The following is a 23,237-nucleotide window of genomic DNA, read 5'->3' on the forward strand; positions in this document are numbered from 1 at the left end:
CTAGTCCTGGACTAAAAAGATAAAAAGAGAAGTGTACAGGAACTGCCAAAATAAAGGATAACCCCACATAAGTGTCTTAATAGGGCGTTGGGCCGCCACGACCCAGAACAGCTTCATGCACCTTGGTATAGATTCTACAAGTGTCTGGAACTCTACTAGAGGGATCTGACACCATTCTTCCATGAGAAATTCCATCATTTGGTGTTTTGTGTGATGGTGGTGGAAAACTCTGTGGTGGAAAAAGACGCCGCTCCACAACCTCCCATAAGTGCTCAATTGGTTGAGATCTGGTGACTGAGACAGTCATGGCATATGGGTTACATCATTTTCATGATCATCAAACCATTCAGTGACCACTCGTGGCCTGTGGATGGGGGCATTGCCATCCTATGGGGCCAAAATAATAGCCATAACAACAGTATTTTTAGACATGACCCTATATATATAGCTTTTCATTGTTTCCTTTATTTTATTTAGTAAATATTTTCTTAACTCGTCTTAAAATTGCATTGTTGTTTTAAGGGCTTGTAAAGTAAGCATTTCACGTTACGGTCTCCACCTGTTGTATCGGAGCGTGTGACAAATGACATTTGATTTGATTTGATTTTTGATATGGGATGTTAATTGCTTAAACAAATCAGGAACCACACCTGTGTGAAAATACCTGCTTTCAATATGCGTTGTATCCCTCATTTACTCCAGTAGTTCCTTTGTAACATATAGGGCCTGGTTTCCTAAAACGCAGACTAAGATTAGTCCCTAGACTAAAACACTATTGACTAAAGGCTTAATCTGGAACCAGCCTGTACATGTTATAGCAAAGCCATCCCTTTTGTTTCCCCTCTCCTCCTATTTCGCTATTCCTCCTCTTTTGCTCCCTTCTCCCAGCATCCTCCCGCTCTCTAGGCCTTCTGATTCCCACCATGTCCTCTTTCCTCTCCCGTCTTTGCGGGGAGATGCTATGCGACTCTGGCCGGCTTTCGAAACGGCTCGTCCCATTGCATTCATTCCGAGTAGTGAGGGAACCAGTATCAGATGTAATGGGTTTGATTCCAGTACCCTGGGGCCATGTTCCGCAGCAGCCGCTGTAATGGTGCGGATCTGCCCAGATCCTGCTCTCCTCTCTCTCTCATCAGAAGGCCACTGCTGCTGCTGCTGCCGCGCTGCCTGCGTGCTTTACTGCGGCCTAGATAACGCTAAGGCACACATACACACACACAGCACACACCTCTCTCACTCTCTAGTTCGTCTCCATCTCTCTTTCTTTGGTCTCTGTCTCTTGCTCTCTCTTTCTCTCTTTTCTCTGCTCTCTTACTACCTGCGCTTTCCTCTTTCGCTCTCTCTCTCTCTCTGCTAGTCGGCCTTCTTCTCACCCTCCGTCCCTCTATTTTCTCTCTTTCTTTCTCTGTTCTCGTTCTCGCTCCTTTGATCTCTCCTGCATATCTCCCTACCTCTCTCACTTTCTAACGCTCTTTATCTAACTCTTCTCTCTAATTCTCCCAAAATCTGCCTACCCTCCCACCTCCCACCGCCTCACTACACTAGTCAAAATGCCTCTCCTCCATACATGTGTTGTTCCCTAATTATTGTCTCTAAACAAGGGGCTTCGTCCCAGCAGTCCTGAACTAAGTGGTTGCTGTTAATCTCTCGCAGAAGGAAGGGTAATTGTTTTCTTCCCTGTCTTTCTTCCTCCTCTCTCCGTCTCTCTACACTTTACATTTACATTGTAGTCATTTAGCAGACACTCTTATCCAGAGTGACTTACAATTAGTGCATTCATCTTATGATACTGGGTGAGACAGCCACATATCAAAGACGTAGCAAGTACATTTTTCCTCAATAAAGTAGTTATCAGCAAAGTCAGTAAACTTTTTTATGTGTGTGGGGGGGGGCGGGGGAGTTCATTTTAAGATGAGAGGCAGGGAATCAGATGTTTTTCAGAAGTTGAGCGGGGACTGCTTTCCTAGCATCAGCTGGAAGCTGGGTTCCACAGCTTTGACTGAGTGCCAGGACAGGGAAGAGCTTTGACTGAGCTGAGTGGAGCTGACCCCCGTAGGAGTAGGAGGCCAAGAAACCAGAGCTTGCGGAGTCCTCGGGTTTGGGGTGTAGGGTTTGAGCCTAGCCTGAAGGTAAGGAGGGGGCAGTTCCCCTTGCTGCTCCCGTAGGAAAACATCATGGTCTCGTAGTTGACACGGATCTTTCTCTCTGTCTCATCTCCCGGTCTCTCTCCCTCTCTCTAACCCTCTCTCGTTCTCCCCTCTCTCTCTCTGTTAAAATGAGGCCAAGTACAGTCACACCTACTAATAAGGAAATCTGAGAGTGTTGATATACTGTATACATAACAATGAGAAAATGAACTTGACTGAAAAAAACTGCTGTGTCAAGTTATTGTGTTCTTAGTGTGTTCAATGGTACTTTGGTACCTTCATTTCATTTTTATGACGCTATTAAAACAATAGATGATGATGGCATTCCGAGTTTTTTCGGAAAGCCACAACATTTGGCTCTGTTCATTGAGTCCCAAACGGCTCCTCATTCAAAAATTCTTGAAAAATCGATCAAAACCGTGAAACATTGCAAATCTCTAATGTAAGCCCAAAAAGTAGGCCACCGTTATGTCAATCATGATATGCACATTACTTTATTTTTTGCTAGCCAAATTATTAGAAAGATTTTGTACTGCAAAAATGACGTGGATTCACCGTCTTCAGAAAAATGTGTAACTTATTTGAAGATAATTGTGGTTTGAAGCTGAAAAAAAACCAGCAGGATTACCAGTATACAAATCAGGGAGTCAAATGAACGGCTCATTTCACTGATGCGATTCGGTTCCTAACGTTCACCAACAACAAAAAAAAGGATGTTCGTTTGCTAACAACCGATCGCTACAATAAGACTTACCACCATTGGAGCAGTGTGGTGGTGATTTTGTTACAAGCGTAAACATGAGAAGTGGGTGCTGATCCTCAGGAATTCCGATTTCATTGCTATCCGCTGCAGTAGTGTAAAAAAAGACCACTATTTTTAGCACCACATGTCAAGGTTACAGCGACAATCTAACTTGCACTTGCATACATTCCCGTTGGGAGATAATGGATAGGAAGCACAGCTATGGCAGAATGACTTGACGTAGCAGGTTAGGAGAACTAACGCAGCAGTTAGGAGAATGAACGTAGCAGGTTAAGAGAATTAGGTTAAAGTTAGGAAAAGGGTTAGGGTTAGCTAAAATGCTACAGTTGTCAGTACCTCCACGGTTAAACAATTCTCAATTGCAATTTTTTTTGCTAAATCAATAATTCCCCGGCATATTATGCGAGGGATTCCAAATTTGACCACCACTGCATTATTACCACATAAAACAGTAAAATCATCGCAATATTATCTGATAAAACTGACCGAGTCGCCGCACTACAAAAGGAGGGCTCGCAATTTCAGCCAATCTCAGCACATTTATGGCATAATGTGCTTCATCAAGCCATACATCAACAAACTTTTTTGGGTGACAAATTGGACTCGAACATGCAACTTTTGGTCCGTCCCTTTACTTCACCTAGCTACAAACCAGGAAGTAGGCCTAACCAGGAAGTTAGAAATCCTTGTAGAAGGACCATGGATCGAGACACTGCCAAAACAGCCAGCCAATCACCTTTCTTTAAATGTCCTCTCTCTTCCTGCGACTCGCTCCCAGCCAAGTTTCTATAAAAATTCAATAAAGATGCCCAAACCCTCAATAAAAAAACGATGTACTCTTTTCTAATCACATTTTAATATTCATGAAATAGTTGACCCATATAAAATGATGAGGTACAACACTGTACACGCGAAGATGATTTTAAACTTAGTGCAACTCCAGTAAAACTTCCGGCTGCATGTTTTATCATGCAGTTAACAGCTATTTTAGGCTGTACTGTTTTCTTTTCAGGAATGGAGGTAGCGGATGGAGGGAGGCAGGGATGAATGTCGCTGGGGCGGAAATAAAGGTTTATGGCTCGTTCCCTCTCTTTCTCACTCACATCATCCACCTCTCTCTCTCTCTCTCTCTCCTCTCTCTCTCTCTCTCTTTCTCACTCAGGATGAGGTTAGAGGGAGGTAAAGAGAGGGAGGAACGTTTGTTGGAAAATGCCATACTTATTATTCTGGAAGATAAAACATTTTTTTGTAAGGAACTCAGAGTCTAATGTGTTTTATGTGTTTTGCCTATTTAGTGTGTTCTGCTTTTTAACACGTGTTTGTGTTTCCATATGCTATGCTTGTGTGCGGGCAGGTTCCTCCCTAAATGTATGCATATGTTCCTGTAGGTAGTGGGGGAGGGTGGTGTGTTAGTGTATCCAGCGCTCCTGTTCTGCGGTCGTCCCAGGACAGGCAGGCGGGCGGGGTATACCGTGGCTTCAGCGCTGCCACTGTTGCGTAACGCAAACAGCCCGGCACAATCTGCTGTCCTCTGGCTGTCCCCGCCTGCAGCTGGAGCCTGTGGGCTTTCCCTGCCACCGCCACGAACACAGCGTTGGGAGCCACACGCCTCACACACACACATGCACCACACACACACACACACGCTCACACACATGCGCACACCACACTCAGGCACCACACACAATCCTCTGCACACCAGATGGGGTCCCCAGCCCATTGCATCCATCATATGGCATGGCTCCCTCTCGCTCCCCCCCCTTCCCTCTCTTTCCTCTCTCCCCCCACCTCTCCCCCTCTCTTTTCCTCCCCCCTCTCTCTCTCCTCTCTCTCTCTCTCTCTTTCCCTCTCTCACTCCTCTTCTCTATCCTCCTATCCCCCTCTATCTCTCTCTCTTTCTCTCGCCACTCCTGCGCTGAGTAACAGGGGAATTCCATCCTTCCAGGAACTCCTGCCAGCTCTGGACCGTGATGATGTGGTTGTCTGCTCGTTCTGGGCCCGGGCGCTAACCGTTAGCTCAGCTTCTGGTTAACGCCTGGGCTTGTCGTGCTGCTGACAGCATGACAAGATGCGGATGAAGACACCAGAGGACATTCATGTCTTGTCAGGGAAGGCTTCTTCTCAAAGGGCAGAAGGTCCCATGATTTCTCAATGACGTCCATCTTGGTTTGTGTCAGGGACAGGAATGAAGAGATAGAGGTGGAGGTCGGAGGGACCAGATGTAGCGTTTTGAAGTGGGTAACGTTACCAAGCACTCTGACTAACCACACATGATTATAGTGGTCTAATGGAGCAACGTAAAACTAGATTACCTTCGATGTGAACTCATACTGTCAGGCTTCATTTCACCACCCTTTAAAGGGGCAATCAGCAGCTAGAAACAATATCAAAGCGTTTTCCCTTTCTCTGTAAAAAGCTGAGCGATGAAATGTAACCTCTCTTTAATTCATGAACAGAAGTATGGATGCAAGGACATCAGAATTATAGCTTTAACCATGTTTTGAGGCTATATAGTGTTTGTTTACATTTATTTTGCTAAGTACAATCCTTCAGGAATGAATGGATACTTATCATTCATTAAGTTACTGATGATTTATTGCTCTTTTAACCTTTTAATAAAAATCCCAGGGAGAGAAATTACTTTGAAATCAGGTTCATTTTCAGTTCTGAACAAGTGTTGAAAATACATATTTTCCTTGAAAAATATTTGTAATGAAAGTTGAAAATGATATTGCCAAAGGTCAGCTGTACATACATGAACCTTTATCTACAGGTAACTGCCAAAATAAAAGAGACACAAAGTATATTGAAAGCAAGTGCTTCCACACAGGTGTGGATCCTGAGTTAGTTAAGTGTGTGTGTGTGTGTGTGTGTGTGTGTGTGTGTGTGTGTGTGTGTGTGTGTCAGAGAGAGAGTCACCAGATTTCAACCCCATTGAACACTTATGGGAGATTGTGGAGCGGCGTCTGAGACAGCGTTTTTCCACCACCATCAACAAAACAACCAAATGATGCAATTTCTTATGGAAGAATGGTGTCACATCCCTCCAATAGAGTTCCAGACACTTGTAGAATCTATGCCAAGGTGCACTGAAGCTGTTCTGGTGGCTCGTGGTGGCCCAACGCCTTAAGACAATATGTTGGTGTTGCTTTATTTTGGTAGTTACCTGTACACGTCAGTGAAGAAAGCATTATATCACATTCAACATTTGAAATCTAATTTTAGTGCAAAATGGAAATAACTGAAGATTGCAGTACGGAATATTTATTATTGCTCCCATCTGTCACATGTATTTATGTTAGCTTTTTCAAAGCTTAGGAACTGGCAGTGGTCAGAAGAAGAAAATACAGAACTGTCACAGGCGTCGAAAGGATTAGACCAAGGTGCAGCGTGTATAGTGCTCATCTTTAGATTTTAATGAATGTACTTCAACAACAAAATAATAAACGCTCAACAGTTCCGTCAGGTATAACAACTAAACGGAAAATAACCACCCACAAAACCCAAAGGAAAACAGGCTGCCTAAGTATGGCTTCCAATCAGAGGACAACGAAAGATACCTGTCTCTGATTGGAAGCCATACTCGGCCACACAAGGAAAATTAAACATTGAAACAGAAAACTAGAACAAATTCCCCTAGAAACAAACCAACCCCAAAACACACAAAACAACCCCCCTGCCACGCCCTGACCATTCTACTATGGCAAATTACCCTTTTCACTGGTCAGGACGTGACAAGAACACTTCAGCTACAGTAGCATTCCCAGTAAATGGCTAAGAGTGTCATGCTAAAAGCCTAAAATGTAAATGTAAAAAATTAACGCTTGCCAAGCACAATGGGTATTATTCGAATGAGCTCCGCCCCCAAACCATACCTAATTTGGACGGACTAAATCTGAAGCGTTCATAGACATCTATGTTTTACAACTTTGGACAGCACAGTACAGTAAAGCACAGTAGAGTTCAGTTCAGTACAGTAAAGTCCAGCTTAGTTCAGTAGAAGTTTAGTACAGTAAAGTACAATATAGTAAATTATACTCACTCTACTTTACTGTACATTACTGTACTGTACCAAATCTGAACAAAGCATAGAAATCTATCTTACATTGGGCCAAATCGAGGCAGGTCCGGACTGGACCAAATCTGAACCATACAGACTTCTATAATGAGTTCATTTTTGGTCTAATCCAGACCAAGAAACAACATCTGTGGAGTTGAAATCAAGGCCAGGGCAGATCTTTCCAAAGTCCATGGACTTCAGCATTGGATGTTGGATGTCACTAGGACATCACTAGGATGTGTGATTCTGGGAGTGTGAACTGCCACCCTCACCTAAAATCACACTGATTTAATAAAATACGTGGATGTGTAAGTAAAATGTTGCCAAGGTTTCCATTCAGTTTGTCGCCTGCACCGGGGAGTCATTCGAGACACGACTGACTTGATGTTTTTGAAGTGAGTGAGCGGTCAGGCTTGAAGAGTTGACCCAGTTCCCGCCATGGTGCACGGTACACTCCATAGTCCATAGTCCCCATACTCATATAGACTAGGTGTGTTCATGAATCATGTATTGATACAATCCAAACAGAAGCGGGAGGAGGGACCGGTTTTTTCTCCATTAAAATATACACCACGGAAGCGTGCAGTCAGACTAAAAATAGAAGCGAGGTTTTTGCCTCGGGATGCAGTTGCGTTTTTACAGGTCAGACTGTGATCTTCTCTCGAGCTTCTGAGGATGGGAACGCAGTAGGCTACTTAGTCCTCACATCCCCTGGTCATTACTATTTCATACGAAGCGGGCACAATTCCCAAACACCTCGTACACTAAAAAAGTGCCTTTTCATCACCCAATATACTATGATCCATAGACGGTGTGACACCAAACATATGACGTGGGAAAATTGGAGATGCATTACCGACGCATTGCTTAAAGCCTATCTGTTTCTCTGAGTCTTCATAGAGAAATCAATAGTGGTCTCCAAAAGAATGAATCTGGAATCCACACTACTACCATGGCAGACGGCCAGCTGAGTGATGTGTGCGGTTTAAACGGCCCCCGCATTCTGCCGCGCACGGCCAGCTATCTAGGTGTCTTAATCGCTCGGCTCTCCACTTCTCTCGCCTAGCTCTGCTCTTCTTCCTCATTCCCTCCCTCCCTCCCTCCGTCTCCTCATCCTCCTCCTCATACCCTCCCCCTAAGTTCGATGTGATCGGCTCTTGGCCCTGCCGTGAGTTCTCAGTGCGGGCGACAGCGCTGCTGAACATGGCGTCAGACGGGATGATTTTAACAAACCACGACCACCAAATCCGTGTCGGAGTCTTGACAGGTAAATGCAAAATTGCATTAAGTGATTCATATTTCTCTGTGACAATGTGAATTCATTCCCGTTGACTGTCCGCTGGGGTGCCTCTCGCGGGCGTCTCATATGCTGACATGTCGGTTGATTTTGCGTGGCGGCTCTCTCCATCTCTGGCTGATTTTGCAGTTCTCCGCGGCTGGTCAGCGCCTTGCTCTTTGAAGCCCCCTTACTTTCACAGGACTAATTGATTTAGCACATCCTTGCATGCGACGGAAGATGACAATGTAGCCTACATTCATACAAACCCTGTTCGGTATCATTCGTTGCCATGGCGTTTGCGAGGCGGTTTTTCTCCGTGAAGGGCTCAGTTTTGTGTGTTGAATTATTCATAGCCCGTATCTGCTTCTGCTTGTCAAATCTGAAAATGACAGCTGACCGTGTGCGGAGCTAAACATGCTCGCGCTGTATGTCTTTCGTTATTGACACGCGGTTGGCCACAGCATTTCTCCAAATGTAGCCCATGACAGTTGCTGATGATAAGTTGATGCATTTAAGCGCACAGAAATGCCCGTGTTAATTGCGGAATACATGGCAAAGCAGGCGCAATGAATGATATGTGACTGATTTGTGAATGACATCGCTAATTGAAGCGGCTGGTTAACGTGACTGAGGCTCTGCTGGTTTCGTGAGAAGAATACGAGTCGATTTAGGCTACGGATCGGGAAACGATATATAGGCTTCAAACTGTTATACACAAGACATTGAAAATGGCTATTTTCTATGTGTTTTTAGGTATGTTTGCTTTGTCATGTTTCTTATTCAGAACTGTGATGTTGATCAAGGCGAAAAGTCGTGCGGTGTCACGAGAGGAAAGCAAATGAAAGATACATGTCACCAGCGACGGTTAATATTGACAAATACGGGCTTGCCGCTGCTGTAGCGATGCTGTTGAATTGGGGAAAGTGTCGGATGCGCAAACGAGTAATGGAGGGGGCTGGATGATTCAAATCATCATGATCGCCATGTATTCGTGATCGCCTATGACATTCTCCCTTATGGTAAATCCGGTTGGAAGATGGTATTGTGTAGCAATGGAGGAATGACTGTAGATCCTGAAATCTGCTAGGGAAACCCGGCCCCCCCCCGCCTCCCCTCTGTAGAGAGAGAAGGAGGGAGCGCTAGTGAGGGCTTCGGCGCTGTCCGTGGTGCTGAAACCGCGTCAGTCACAAATTGGTGCGATGGTAAATACACTCGCCAGAAAGCGCGTTTCACCACGTTGATAAGCATTCAGGCATAGTGTAAACCGAAACAGAGCGGGTTCTGTGTATGTAGCGTTAGTCCCTCGAATCCTCTTCTCCCCCCAGCCGGTGTGGTGACAGATTGCTAGTTTGATTTGGAGGTGCTATGCTGACTTTTCCTGCAAATATATGCTGATTTTGGCGACGCAGAAACGCAACCCACTTCTTATTTGCATTTCTGTTTCTTTTTGCGGCTCTTTTTCTTTCTTTCTTGGGGTTTGGAATGGGCAGGTATGTTGGGAATCCAATACCCGTTTTCAGAGGTTTAAAAAAGCAGTGACCATGCAGACATATGAAACAGTAGGTTTACTGTATATTTAGTTGTCCTGAATCTAGGTCCAAAATATCTTAAGTCTATGACCCCTTGCCTTTCAAGAATTTCATCCTGACAAAGATGAGATATTTTTAAACACCAAACGTGTTTAATATTAGATATCACCCAAAACAACAACATCCACAAATGAACTCCACATCTTCCCTGTCATCCTTCCCAACCTCTACAATAACACCACACTAACCACACAGTGCCATCTATAATCTATGATAGTGCCATCGTTAGTCCTGCTGCACCACGCAGCTCTGTGCTCAGCATTCTAATGCTCCCCCCGCCCCAATCTCCCCATCTGGCCTCATGAGAAGGTCAGGGGTCAACCCTCCATCCTTCCTCCATAGGCCCGGGGGAGAGCAGGAGAGAAGGAGGATATAACTGGCCGGCCACTGCTCAGGACAGGGATACTTAGGACTCTAAAGGCTGTATAGATCCAATGTATAATGGTTTATTCAATGTAGAAGTAGGATTAGGAATGTAGATCTGCGCACTCTATGCAAATGATAGCAGGGGAGGACATGGCTCAAGCCGGCCAAAGGAGGGATGGAGGTGTGCATGTCTCAAACCTCTACGGTGGTTTGTTTGGATGTTCCGTCAGGGTTTGCTCTAGGTTTGCCTTTGGATATACATTATTGGTGCGAGGTGTACTATAAGGATGTGGGGAAATGTTTGTGGAAAATCGGAAGAAGAAAAAATGATTAGGGTGAACTAAAATGAATGACGGACATCTGTCAAATATGTAATCCCACAAATGTGAGCATTAAAAAGCTTCTCATGCTGTGATGGGTTTATTGCCTTTTTGCATGTGTATCAAGAGTGTGTGTTTGTGTGTGTGTGTGAGAGAGAGAGAGAGAGATGTTGTTTTAATTGTGTCTCTATCTGGGCCTGCCTGAGGGTGTGGACAACACCATTCTCCAACACGCTCTCCTAGCTCACCGCCCTCCTGTCCTGTGTGTGTTTGTGTGTCTCCCTCCACCTTCCTAATGACTCCCTCTGTACACACACACACACACACACACACACAATACAGCTCCCCAACAGCCTGTGTGACCTCATTGTGTTGTGGTGCTGCTAGGGAGAGATGGATACACCATGCAGGGCGTGTGTGTTCTCTGGACCTCAGTGTTCTGACGTAGCAGGCATGGGCCGGACTCTGTCACGTTAGATGTATTATTCACACAACTGTGTGTGTGTGTGTGCATGAGTGAGTGTGTGTGTTTGTTCATCCGCATGCATGTGTATGTTCTCTCGGTCTTTGTGCACTAACAGTGAGCTCTGGTTGAAACACAAACCCCTGGTCCCAAATATAGCTACTGTATGCACACATCCCATCAACACAGTGAAACAGCTCAGTGCAAAATCCTTTAAACCACACATACTCACAAATTGACAGATATATATATAGACACACACACATATACACAGACACACACACGCTGCTGAATAGACAGACATGGACAGTATGCACTCAGTAGCAACCTGCCAATGGGAGCGAGGCCTGGGTCGGAAATCTCCTCTCTGCGGCAGACAACACACATTCTCCATCTCTCGCTCTCTTTTCTTCACTCATTTATTCCCTCAGCTGGAGAGAGAGAGAGAGAGAGAGAGAGAGAGAGAGAGAGAGGAGAGAGAGAGAGAGATAGAGAGAGAGAGAGAGAGAGAGAGAGAGGAGAGAGAGGAGAGGAGAGAGAGAGAGAGAGAGAGAGAGAGAGAGAGAGGAGAGAGAGAGAGAGAGAGAGAGAGAGAGAGAGGGGTGTGGGCGGCGCTCCAAACTTACATGTCAGAAAGACATGAATCGACAACAGACGCCCCGATATTTAGCGTCGTTCACAAACGGTGCAATACTTTTTATTTATTTAAAAATATATATTTTTGGACGGCCTTTATTCGTGTGTTAGGGTCCGTTTGTGGTCTAATGTGATTTTTCATTATGATTCCTCCACGGCAGTCTAGAGGGGAGATGGAGGGAGGGAAGGAGGGAGGGAGAGAAGGGGGACTGGTAAGGGCAGGTGGGGAGGGAGAAGGCAGGCAGGCTCTGTGGGATTTCCCCTCTTAAAGGGGCTACCACCACCTTTCCGTAGGGAGGATACAAAGGGAGGCTATGTGGTCTAGAAGTCAGATTGGTGATGGTGAGGCAATGCAGGTAATAGAGGGTTTCATATTTTTCAGTTGCTTACGCTGTGTGTGTGTCTGTGTGTGTGTATGTGTGTTTTGCGTACATTTTCATCGCTGTGTGTGTGTGTGTGCATAGCTGCATGCTTGTGTGCATATATGTGAGTGTGTAATACAATGTGTCTACGTGCATGTGTGTGCCTGTACAGACATTAGTGTGGAGGGCCAATGCAAGAACTATCTAATCTCTTTTTCCACATAATTTAATCTCTGGAGGTTGTCCCAAGTTTACCTTAACCACTACAGCCCCAGACCTTGTAGCACTGAGGCATGCTGGGAACAGGAAACCGAAGAGGCGGCCAGTCAGTCAGAGAGCGGCCTGGATGGCTTACGTGGCAGACTGTCCTGCCCAGAATTAGGAGACTCTGTCATTTGTCACTGAATGGGGTTGGTTAGCTGCCAAGTTATATAGCAATCTCCTCTCCAAGTCTGCTGTGAATGGTGAATGGTGAACGGTGAACGGTGAACGGTGACACATGGGGCTGGACGTCTGCTCTGTGGTAATTGGCTACACACCCATGCTCTTTTTGTAGCGATTGGCTGGGCTGGCCTATTTATTTTTATTCACGTTTATTTAAATAGGGGAGCCCATTGAGACCAGGGTCTCATTTCCATTGGTGCCCTGAAAACAACAGTTCAAGCATTGTCACGTCCGTCGTAAGAAGGAGACCAAGGTGCAGCGTGGTAAGCGTACGTCATATTTATTAGATGAACACCGAAACAAAAACCAAAATAAAATACAAAATGAAAATGTAACGTTCAGAAGGGCATAAGCTCAGTACCAAAACAAGATCCCACAATCACAGGTGGGAAAAGGGCTGCCTAAGTATGATCCCCAATCAGAGACAACGATAGACAGCTGCCTCAGATTGGGAATCATACCCGGCCAACAAAGAAATAGAAAATCTAGAATGCCCACCCAAATCACACCCTGACCTAACCAAATAGAGAAATAAAAGGGCTCTGCACCGGGCTGTGAATGCGCACTGGAGACACAGTGCGCATCACCGCATAACACGGTGCCTGACTGGTCACACGCTCCCCACGGTAATCACGGGGAGTTGGCTCAGGTCTAAACCCTGACTCCACCAATCTCTCCGTGTGCCCCCCCAAAACATTTTTTGGAGCTGCCTCTCGGGCTTCCGTCGTTGCCGTGACTCCTGGTCTCGTCGCCGTTCCTCCCTCGCTCTTCCACCTGTTCCCATGGGAGGCGATCCTATCCGGCCTAGATCTCCTCCCACGTCCAGGATCCTTTGCCGTCCAGGATGTCCTACCATGTCCATTCCTCCTGGCCACGCTGCTTGGTCCATTTTTGGTGGGATCTTCTGTCACGTCCGTCGTAAGAAGGAGACCAAGGTGCCGCGTGGTAAGCGTACATCATATTTATTAGATGAACACCGAAACAAAAACCAAAATAAAATTAAAAAAAACGAAAACGTAACGTTCAGAAGGGCATAAGCTCAGTACCAAAACAAGATCCCACAATCACAGGTGGGAAAAGGCTGCATAAGTATGATCGCCAATCAGAGACAACGATAGACAGCTGCCTGTGATTGGGAATCATACCCGGCCAACAAAGAAATAGAACATCTAGAATGCCCACCCAAATCACACCCTGACCTAACCAAATAGAGAAATAAAAGGGATCTCTACGGTCAGGGCATGACAAGCATGATCACTACACATTTTCAGTTACAACTTTTCAGTTAAATGACATTACATTCAAAAGGGCAGTAGAAACAAATAGATACAATAAGTCAAAACAGGTGTACTGTAGTTTTCATTGGTCACATTTTTTAGCAGAGTTCTAAATGAACTTTTTGGGACCAACGAATCAAGTTTCAGAGTGACCTGTAGGTCATTCCAGGACTGAGGGGCACAGGAACTGAAAACAGTCTTCCCTAACTCAGAGGAGACCTTTGGAACCTCTAGAACCAACCAGTCTTGAGAGGGATTCTTATAATTACTAGATAGATTTCCAATTTAGAGGTCAGGTGATGTAGTATGTGAGTTTCTGGAGAAGTGCTTAATATACAAATAATAGCCAATGTTGGGCCCTTCTGGTCATTAGAGACTCCCAGCCAACAGAACTACATAAGAGACAACAATGCATATGGAAATTATCACCAGTGATTAAACGCAAGGCTGAGTGGTAGACTGAATCCAGAGGTTTTAACACAGAGGCTGAGTGGTAGACTGAATCCAGAGGTTTTAACACAGAGGCTGAGTGGTAGACTGAATCCAGAGGTTTTAACACAGAGGCTGAGTGGTAGACTGAATCCAGAGATTTTAACACAGAGGCTGAGTGGTAGACTGAATCCAGAGATTTTAACGCAAGGCTGAGTGGTAGACTGAATCCAGAGGTTTAACACAGAGGCTGAGTGGCAGACTGAATCCAGAGGCTTTAACACAGAGGCTGAGTGGTAGACTGAGTCAAAATGTTTTAACACAGAGGCTGAGTGGTAGACTGAATCCAGAGGTTTTAACACAGAGGCTGAGTGGTAGACTGAATCCAGAGGTTTTAACACAGAGACTGAGTGGTAGACTGAATTCAGAGGTTTTAACACAGAGGCTGAGTGGTAGACTGAATCCAGAGGCTTTAACACAGAGGCTGAGTGGTAGACTGAATCCAGAGGCTTTAACACAGAGGCTGAGTGGTAGACTGAATCCAGAGGTTTTAACACAGAGGCTGAGTGGTAGACTGAATCCAGAGGTTTTAACACAGAGGCTGAGTGGTAGACTGAATCCAGAGGTTTTAACATAGAGGCTGCATGTATATTGAGTTGCTGTAGTCAATTACTGGGAGGAATGTTGCTTGAACAATCTTCCTCCTATTTTCAGAAGTGAGACAGGATTTATTTCGATACAGGTACCAATCTTTGCTTGCAACTTTTAAGTCAGCTTATCGATGTGTGTTTTAAAGGACAGCTTATCACCAATCCAAATACCTAGATACTCAATTTGGGCTCCTCTCAAGGTGCAGATACGCAGGTCTTTAGGATCAATTTTACAAGACCTGGATAGAAACATAAACTTGGTTTTATCAACAATTAGCACACATCTAAGATCGGTGAGCGATGCTTGAAGTGAATCAAAGCCAAGCTGCACCGAGGGCGCACGGGAATACATAACTGTGTCATCCACATAGAGATATAAGCCCCAGTTCTTATTATTAAGGGACAAACCAACATTATTCATGGCAATAGTGAACGGTAAAGGACCTAGTATCGAGCCTTGTGGCACTCATTTTGGTTATGTTAAGGGAGATTAGATTTGCATTGTCTGTTTACAGTAGGTTTCACCTTGTCTTGTCCTGTGGCTATCTATAAGGATAGCGCTAGACTCTAGGCTATGCGTCACAGGAGGTTGGTGTCACCATAATTGGGGAGGACAGGCTTGTGGTAATGACTGGAGTGGAATGAATGGAATGGTATCAAATAGATCAAACACATGGTTTCCATGTGTCACTCTGTCTTTCTCTCTCTCTCTCGCTCTCTCCCTCTCTCTCGCTCTCGCTCTCTCTCTCTTTCTATCTCTCTCTCCCTCTCTTTTTGGGTAAGGCGCAGTGCAGATGTAAAGGCTATTTCTGGGAAACAGACAATAAAAATCGAATCTCTAGTCATCTCATCTCTCGCTATCTCTTAAGCGCATAGAAATCAACCATACTCAATGTAAATATATCTTAATTGGACGTTGAGTTTGGGAAGAGAGGCCAGCGTTATTTGCTGGATGAACACTCTGATTCACTCTCACCGGCTCTTGTAAACCCTCCAGAGAAGTGTGCTCCATCAAATCCATTCCCAGAGTTGGCTAGGTAGGTAAGGACATGGTTGGGAATTTAATTTGGAGCGTGTCTCAACTAACAATGCACTCTCATCACTTGTCATTTATGTGAAGTAAAGTTGATAACAAGGGTTACGTTTGGCCTTCTGTATGTGAGAAAGCCCATGTCAGCACTGAATGCTAACAGTGTCGATACTAGGGATGGAACTTGAATGTGTTGAAGGTTAGCATTAGCATGAAGGCAGCTTGGGCCTAGCCTTGGTCTAGGGAGGATAATCAAGACTGATGCTGTGCTGGAAAGAACAATTTAAACAGACAATATCTTAGCCAGAACAATATGGTTTGTGTTGGCATGGTAGTGTGAAAATGGTTCGAGTCTGGTCTAGAATGTGTCAGGCAAGGTGCTCTCTTGTCTTATATGATAATTAAAGGATCAAGAAGTGTATGTTTTAAGTGATGAGTCACTCTATGGCCTATCTGTACTGCCCTCCATCCTCATTCCTCTCTTCTGGTTACTGGTGTTAGTCAGGGCATGGAGGGTACCATCGATTCATCAGCTTCAGCGCGCCTCCTCACCTTTTTTTTTATTTTTTATCCTTCCACATCTAATAGAGCTCTGAAATATAGAGCCCTTTCGTGTTTCAAGTCTTGGGAGAGTGTTTTTGGCTAGCGTCTATCTCTCATACCGTTGGCTATTCCTATGAATTAGTCGCGAGCTCTGCCGTCGATGATGGCTCGGTCAATATCGTGTCCTCCTGTCTTTCCTGACTGAAAAGCTAGCATGGATGACATTTCTTTTTCGTACAATGTTTCTGTGTTTTTTTTCTTATGCATACATTCATCGCATCATTATACTGTCGACTTTGATGCCGCACTCCAGTATCTGCTCTACAAGGATCTGTTTCCTTGGAGACTTGATACTTACATGAAATTGCATGGATACGATGTAGGACACATGTTATATTTCTATCATGTTGAAGCTGTTGTTTCAGATTCCTACAAGGTGTTACAGAAAGAGTTATTGGAGCTCGTAAGGGATGATTATTCCAAAAACACACTACAATGTCACTGTGTATAACTAATGGTGATGGATTCACAGCGTAGTATTGTACAGGAAGTATAATTATTTTGTATTATTATGTACTGTTTTGTCCCAGGAATCGAACCCACTATCTAGGAGTTAGTGCTCTACCAACTGAACTACAGACTGACCACGCTAGTGCCTCAGTTAAATGGTATATTCACAATGTTTGTGTTCATTAGGGCACAGTGTAGTAACATTTTTATGAAAACGACAATGGGTGTTTTAACTTCGTCCCTCCCTCTTTCAGTCCGTGTTCTTCCATTAACTGCCTAATGAACACAAACCAGGTCTCAGATCATCCAAGAGCATGTTTCCTCCGCAGCACTGAGTAGAAGATAACTATGCACAGAGGAACAGGCTAGCAGATAGCAGCCTCCGTCCATGACTATGCCACAAACACATGCACATACATACACACACACACACACATACATACGCGCACGCACACACACACATATACACACAAACACACAAACAAACCTCAAGGTCAAACTGATGAACTTCAAGTTGGATATTTCTCTCTCTCTCTCACATGCGATCACACATTTACACACCGCATGTACACACACACACACACACACACACACCTCCCTAATTAGACTACACATTACTCATATATTTAATAATAGCAGTTACATGTCAGCTCATGCTGAACTAAGTTAGCATGGTTGACCTTCAAGATGCAGTAGAACTTTAACTCCAAGAAACTACACTCACACACACTTTGTCTCTCTCGCTCTCTCTCGCTCTCTCTCGCTCTCTCTCTCTCTCCCCCCTCTCTCCCCCCCTCTCTCTCTCTCTCTCGCTCTCTCTCTCTCTCTCTCGCTCTCTCTCTCTCTCTCTCTCTCTCTCTCTCTCTCTCTCTCTCTCGCTCTCGCTCTCGCTCTCGCTCTCCCGCTCACACACCACTGACAGGAATTAGGAGATGATGATGAGAGGAAGACAGTGGTCTTTTTGCTCAGATCTTCTCTGTGGTGCTGAAGCTATTAATTCATCCATTCGCTGTCTGCCTCATGCCTTCCACTTCTGGGATTCTGTCTGGGAAGAAAGGCTGTTTTTCTGTATTCTGACATTAGTTTTTGAGAGAGAGAGAGAGAGAGAGAGAGAGAGAGAGAGAGAGAGAGAGAGAGAGAGAGAGAGAGAGAGAGAGATGTGTAAGAAAGACAAACTAACCCATGTGTTTTTGACGTTCAGTCCAAAAATCTGCTGTCAAATAGTTACTTTACACTACGATAGCAGCAACTCTCACTAGCAAGACAAAACATCACAGTAACAAGCCAATCACATCACAAACACAAGTCAAACATTCCTTGGACAAGAATAGCACCACTGTGAGTACAAGCACAGGCACAGTACAACAGTGTGACTTCTGGCTGTCACCATTGGCAACGGCTACTGTTTCCTCGTTGTCGCTCTGCCAGGCTGTCCATTGGCTTGTCACTCGGCCAGACCCCTCCCCCTTGTCTTCTGAAGAGGTGGTCACAGGTGAGGTGTGATGCGACTGATCGATGTGTGACATTTCCAGAAATGGCACCTAGTCTCGTCTGAGTTGGGAGTATGTGATCACCTAGGGTATATTCAGAGAGGTGAAATGTTCAGAACATTGCTGATAGATATGTAATGAGTAGAACTGATCCAATTCTGGCCCAATTCTGCATGACAGAACATCATATCTGTTCTACAAAATATGTTTATATCGGAATGCTTTGTGATTTTGCACCCTTCTGAACAGACAGATTCCAGGAACGGCACCTAGTCTTCTCTGAGTTGAAAGAATGTGCCCAGTTCAGTTCTCGCCTACCAAAATGACAGGTAGAACACAAATTCCCCCCCAAAAATACCAGAATCCTTAGCATTTCTCTGGAAGAATCAAAATGGGCTGAACTGAACACACTGCTAAAAAATGATAATGCACTGTGCTTCTATATAAAACCTTTTTTGAAGATATATATAAAGCGAGCCATTGAATACTTTTTGGCTATAGCACCATTTTGTTTTATTCTCTGTCAGTAATATTTGTCCTGTTGCAGTACTTCAAATAAAATCAATTACTTTTCCTGCAAAGTGTGTTTACACCACAGTCGCCATCGAATGAGCACAGTGATTGCCTGCATAATTTACGAATATTGACAGTAATTATCTTGGTAATTTGCATGTTCATACATCATTTATATTGACATCAATTTTGCTAATCAATTGCTGTCAATGGTGGTTGGTTGAAAGTGTTGTAGGAATGTACATGTATGATATGAGGGACTCTCCTTCTCTGTTACTCTCTTTCTGCTATTTTCCCTCTATCTTTCTGTAGCCCGTTTATACCAGGTTCTAAACTGCGTCCTTTGTCCTGAGCTTGTCCACATTCTGATTGGGCCCACAAGCATTGTGTCTGGATATCTTACAAGTGTAGACAGATCTGGACAGATACGCCATTTAAGTCATCATTATTCTGCCCTCTAAAATCATTGACAAGCGGCACCATTGTCTGATTATATCAATATGCGTCTTACAATAAATAAATCAATATTATTTAGAAAGAATAGCTGTGAAATAATTGTCATAAAGGAAGGGACCAGGAAATTTGGTCACAATGCCGACACAGTGGATGGATAACAGACACATTTTAATACCATGTGTAGACACATTTCTGGGAATCTGGTCACAATGCAGACACAGTGGATGGATAACAGACACATTTTAATACCATGTGTAGACACATTTCTGGGAATCTGGTCACAATGCAGACACAGTGGATGGATAACAGACACATTTTAATACCATGTGTAGACACATTTCTGGGAATCTGGTCACAATGCAGACACAGTGGATGGATAACAGACACATTTTAATACCATGTGTAGACACATTTCTGGGAATCTGGTCACAATCAGAATGTGGACAAGATCAGGACAACGGACCCATGTTTGTAAAAAGGTATAAACAGGGCTTCTGCCTCTCTCTCGCCACCTCTCACCTCACCTGCCTTGTCATTTTTTTTTCTGTCCCCCTCTCTTTCTTTTCAGCTTTCTCTCTTTCTCTTTCACATCTCTCTCCCTCGCTGTCTCTTTCTCCACCTCTTTCTCGCTCCTTCCCTGTCTTTGTATATTACCGTACCCCTGTAGGTAAGGGAGTGATGCAGGAAGAGGGGGAGCATGTAGGTGTGAATAATAGAGGAGAGCAGCGTCCCGCTAATGAGTGTATTTGATGGCTGACCTGGCCCGTGTGTGGCCAAGGTGAGCTCTCTCCTCCCTTTGTCCTCCTTCCTACCTCCTCACTCCTGTCCTCCTTGTATTATTGAGCCTTGTGCGTTTCTCCTGTTTCCCCCCGTGTGCTACAGCGAAACCCTCTCAGGTCATGACATCTGGACATCACGCGCTAACACGGTACTGGCCCCCATTGGAACAGACTGTACTTTCACACGTGTGGTTGTGGATTGTGGGAACCACACCTGTGATTGACATGTTGTGTGTGGACCGTCTTGCTATTTTTAGTCACTACGATGATGAGGGGAGAGTGTTGCAGGCAGGAGATTTCACTTTTTTTCCCCCCCTTCAGTTTTGTTGGGGATCCTCGGGATACCCTACTCTTCCTTTTCTGTAAAAACAACATTTACTTCTCGTCCCCCCCCCCCTCCTCTCTCCCCCTCTTCTCTCCTGTGTTGTGGTGGGCCCAGGTTCTAGTTGTGTCTATAGGGGCTGTGTTGCTATGTTAGGGAGATGAGCCAGAGAGCTAAACACCCACCACTGATAAACAGGAGCTCCTCCCAGGATGTTGTCTCAGCAAGGAGAGGCCTTGAGAAGAAGGCCAAGTGTTTCCTCCTGTGTGTGTGTGTGTGTGTTTGTGTGTTTGCGTGCACACTTGCATATGTGTGTGAGAGATAGAGAGTCTCTCTGCAGCCTGTGCTCTGACAGTGGGAAGCTGCAATGTAATTGCTGACACCGTCCAGAGGATTGAATGTAATGAAGGTAGCTGCTTACAGCCTGCTTCATTAGTGCAGATGGGCTCGGGGCACTGTGTGTGTGTGTGTGTGTGTGTGTGTGTGTGTGTATGTGGGGGGGGTGAGAAGACTCCTAGGCCCAGTGTCGTGGGAAATCACACACTCATACTCATCATACACACATTAGCAGCATGTGATGGGGTAGCGAGCATAGCTCTTCCAATGAGGGGAGGACAAAGCCTAAACCCTGTAGACTAGAGTTAGTGGAAGTTCCTAGTAGCCCTTGCCTCCAGTCAAATGAGAAAATTGCCCTCTAGTGGCCTCATGGGTGGAATGTTAATAATTTCATAATTAATAAACGTATTTCAGAAAATCCAGTGTTTCTATGTCAAACGGTTTTGTTATATTTCAGTCTTCTGTGATATAGTGTAATATCGGGATGCAAATAGAATACATTTCAACTCTATATCTGACATGGTACAGATGTCTTCATTTTTTTAAGCCCATAACCATGTGTGTGAGGTGAATACTTTTGTTTTAAAGTAGATGTGTTTAGGTGTGACCCTGATTTAGCCCACTGCAGTAAAAGGTTAACTAAGCTAGTACAACGGTTTAGTAGTTTCACTTTGCAAAGGGAAGTGTTGTTGAGTGGTGTCAGCTAAGGACAGCTAACAGCGTGTGCTACTTCCTCCTATCATGTGCAATCTAGTGGAAACCATTTATCATCCGCACAGGAGCTTGAGAATCCCAGCACCACTTTCAGCACCGCCGTCGCCCGATCCTGATCTGTCCAAATAATCAACACCCCCCCCCCCCCAAACAACGTGAACTGCTGCTGCTCATAATCACATCATTCTACGTGAGCCTTGACAGTTTCATCTGTCCGCGAGAGATGACGTAAGTCTCACCCCATGCTGATGGAAGTACCAGTTACCTGCTTGTCCTCTGTAGCCAATGGATATGTTTCACCCTCGTATACAACCTCGGATTGGAGCCATATATGGACCTAACAGAAGAACTATGTAGAATATCATTGAAATTCTTTGGCTAGATTGACTGCTGATGAACTTGAGTTTGGATATTTCTCTCTCTCAAATGCGAACACACACGCATTTACACACCGCATGTACATACACACACACACACCTCCCTAATTAGACTACACATTACTCATATATTTAATAATAGCAGTTACATGTCAGCTCATGCTGAACTAAGTTAGCATGGTTGACCTTCAAGATGCAGTAGAACTTTAACTCCAAGAAACTACACACACACTCACACATTCTACTAGCAGCATGAGCATAATACCCTCTCATGGCGCATACTGCATCATTGGTTGCAGCAGCAGAGTTCTGCTTTCTGCTTTGTTCCACTGATTTCACGTCGATTGTCGACACAATGCGCTCGAGCCGCAGCTGTGCCGATCTGCTTTTGTTTTGCCTTTCTGGAACATCTCTGGCATGAAATGGGATTTGCGGGAACGCCGGGCAGTGACTGGGAGCTGTCACGGCGAGGGCAGTGGCGGGCAACCGGTGGACCAGAGCATGGCAGGGGTTGGCACTGCCAACGCCACATGGGGACAAGTCGGACACCCCTATGCCCAAATCGGAGGGATTCAGATCAACGTTCCACTTAGTGAACAACGTTTGAACAGCGTGTCACTTACAATATGCTCCGTGTTCCCTCCTCCTGAATCGCCTTGACAGCTGTATCTCTTGAGGCATGGCTGTCATCATGACTAAAGCCGGGGTCATGTTCAGTAGGCACGAAATGGAAGAAAAACGTCTCGAAACGGAGAGAAACGGGGAGGCCCTATCTGAACTCGTCCAATAGGAAATGCTCTCTTCGTTTTTCTGATGCAGTGTTTTGCTTTGGTGTGCCCTAATGAACACGACCCAGGGTTTGCGTCAGAGGATGGGTCTTTACTTTCCCAACATGGCTACTGATGCAAGTCCAAATGACTACCCTGGTCTGTATGGGTTCATATCGTAACCCCGATATCTGACCCTGTCAATGACCCAAAACGGTCAACTCTGACCCTAACCTTGACCCTTAGCCCACATGACCCCAACCCTAGCTTTAACCCTAACACCTGACCCCTGATTCTCATTGGTTTGGGGCTCTTAGAAGTGCTGGGAGCACATCAAGGCAAGAGCAATCAATAGTTGATTTGATTAGCTCCTCAATGCATGTATTTCACTTAAAGCCCCTAAAAGCCGATGGTCGAGAGAGGCTTTTTAGCTAATGTTAACCATCCATTTCTAATAGAGCCTAATTAAGTACTGTCCCTTTTATGGACTCTTATCTTTAGTCATATTAAATTAGCTAAACTATGTGTGTGTGTGTATCCTGTGTGTGTGTGTGTGTGTATCCTGTGTGTGTATCCTGTCTGTGTATCCTGTGTGTGTTTGCATACATATGTATG

General features: G+C 44.9%; 1 protein-coding gene across 1 annotated transcript in view; it reads left to right on the forward strand.

The window, feature by feature from the left end:
• Positions 1-8,084: 8,084 nt before the first annotated feature.
• The window catches only part of LOC115174606 (gephyrin), a gene marked incomplete in the record, with an annotated part of 149,740 nt that continues 134,587 nt past the window's right edge, over positions 8,085-23,237 (forward strand). Inside the window, 1 exon segment of the mRNA XM_029733303.1 lies at positions 8,085-8,237. Within this exon segment, the coding sequence (XP_029589163.1) occupies positions 8,174-8,237 (64 nt within the window).

This window comes from Salmo trutta, chromosome 35 (assembly GCF_901001165.1).
Source record: "Salmo trutta chromosome 35, fSalTru1.1, whole genome shotgun sequence".
Classification (NCBI taxonomy): Eukaryota; Metazoa; Chordata; class Actinopteri; order Salmoniformes; family Salmonidae; genus Salmo; species Salmo trutta.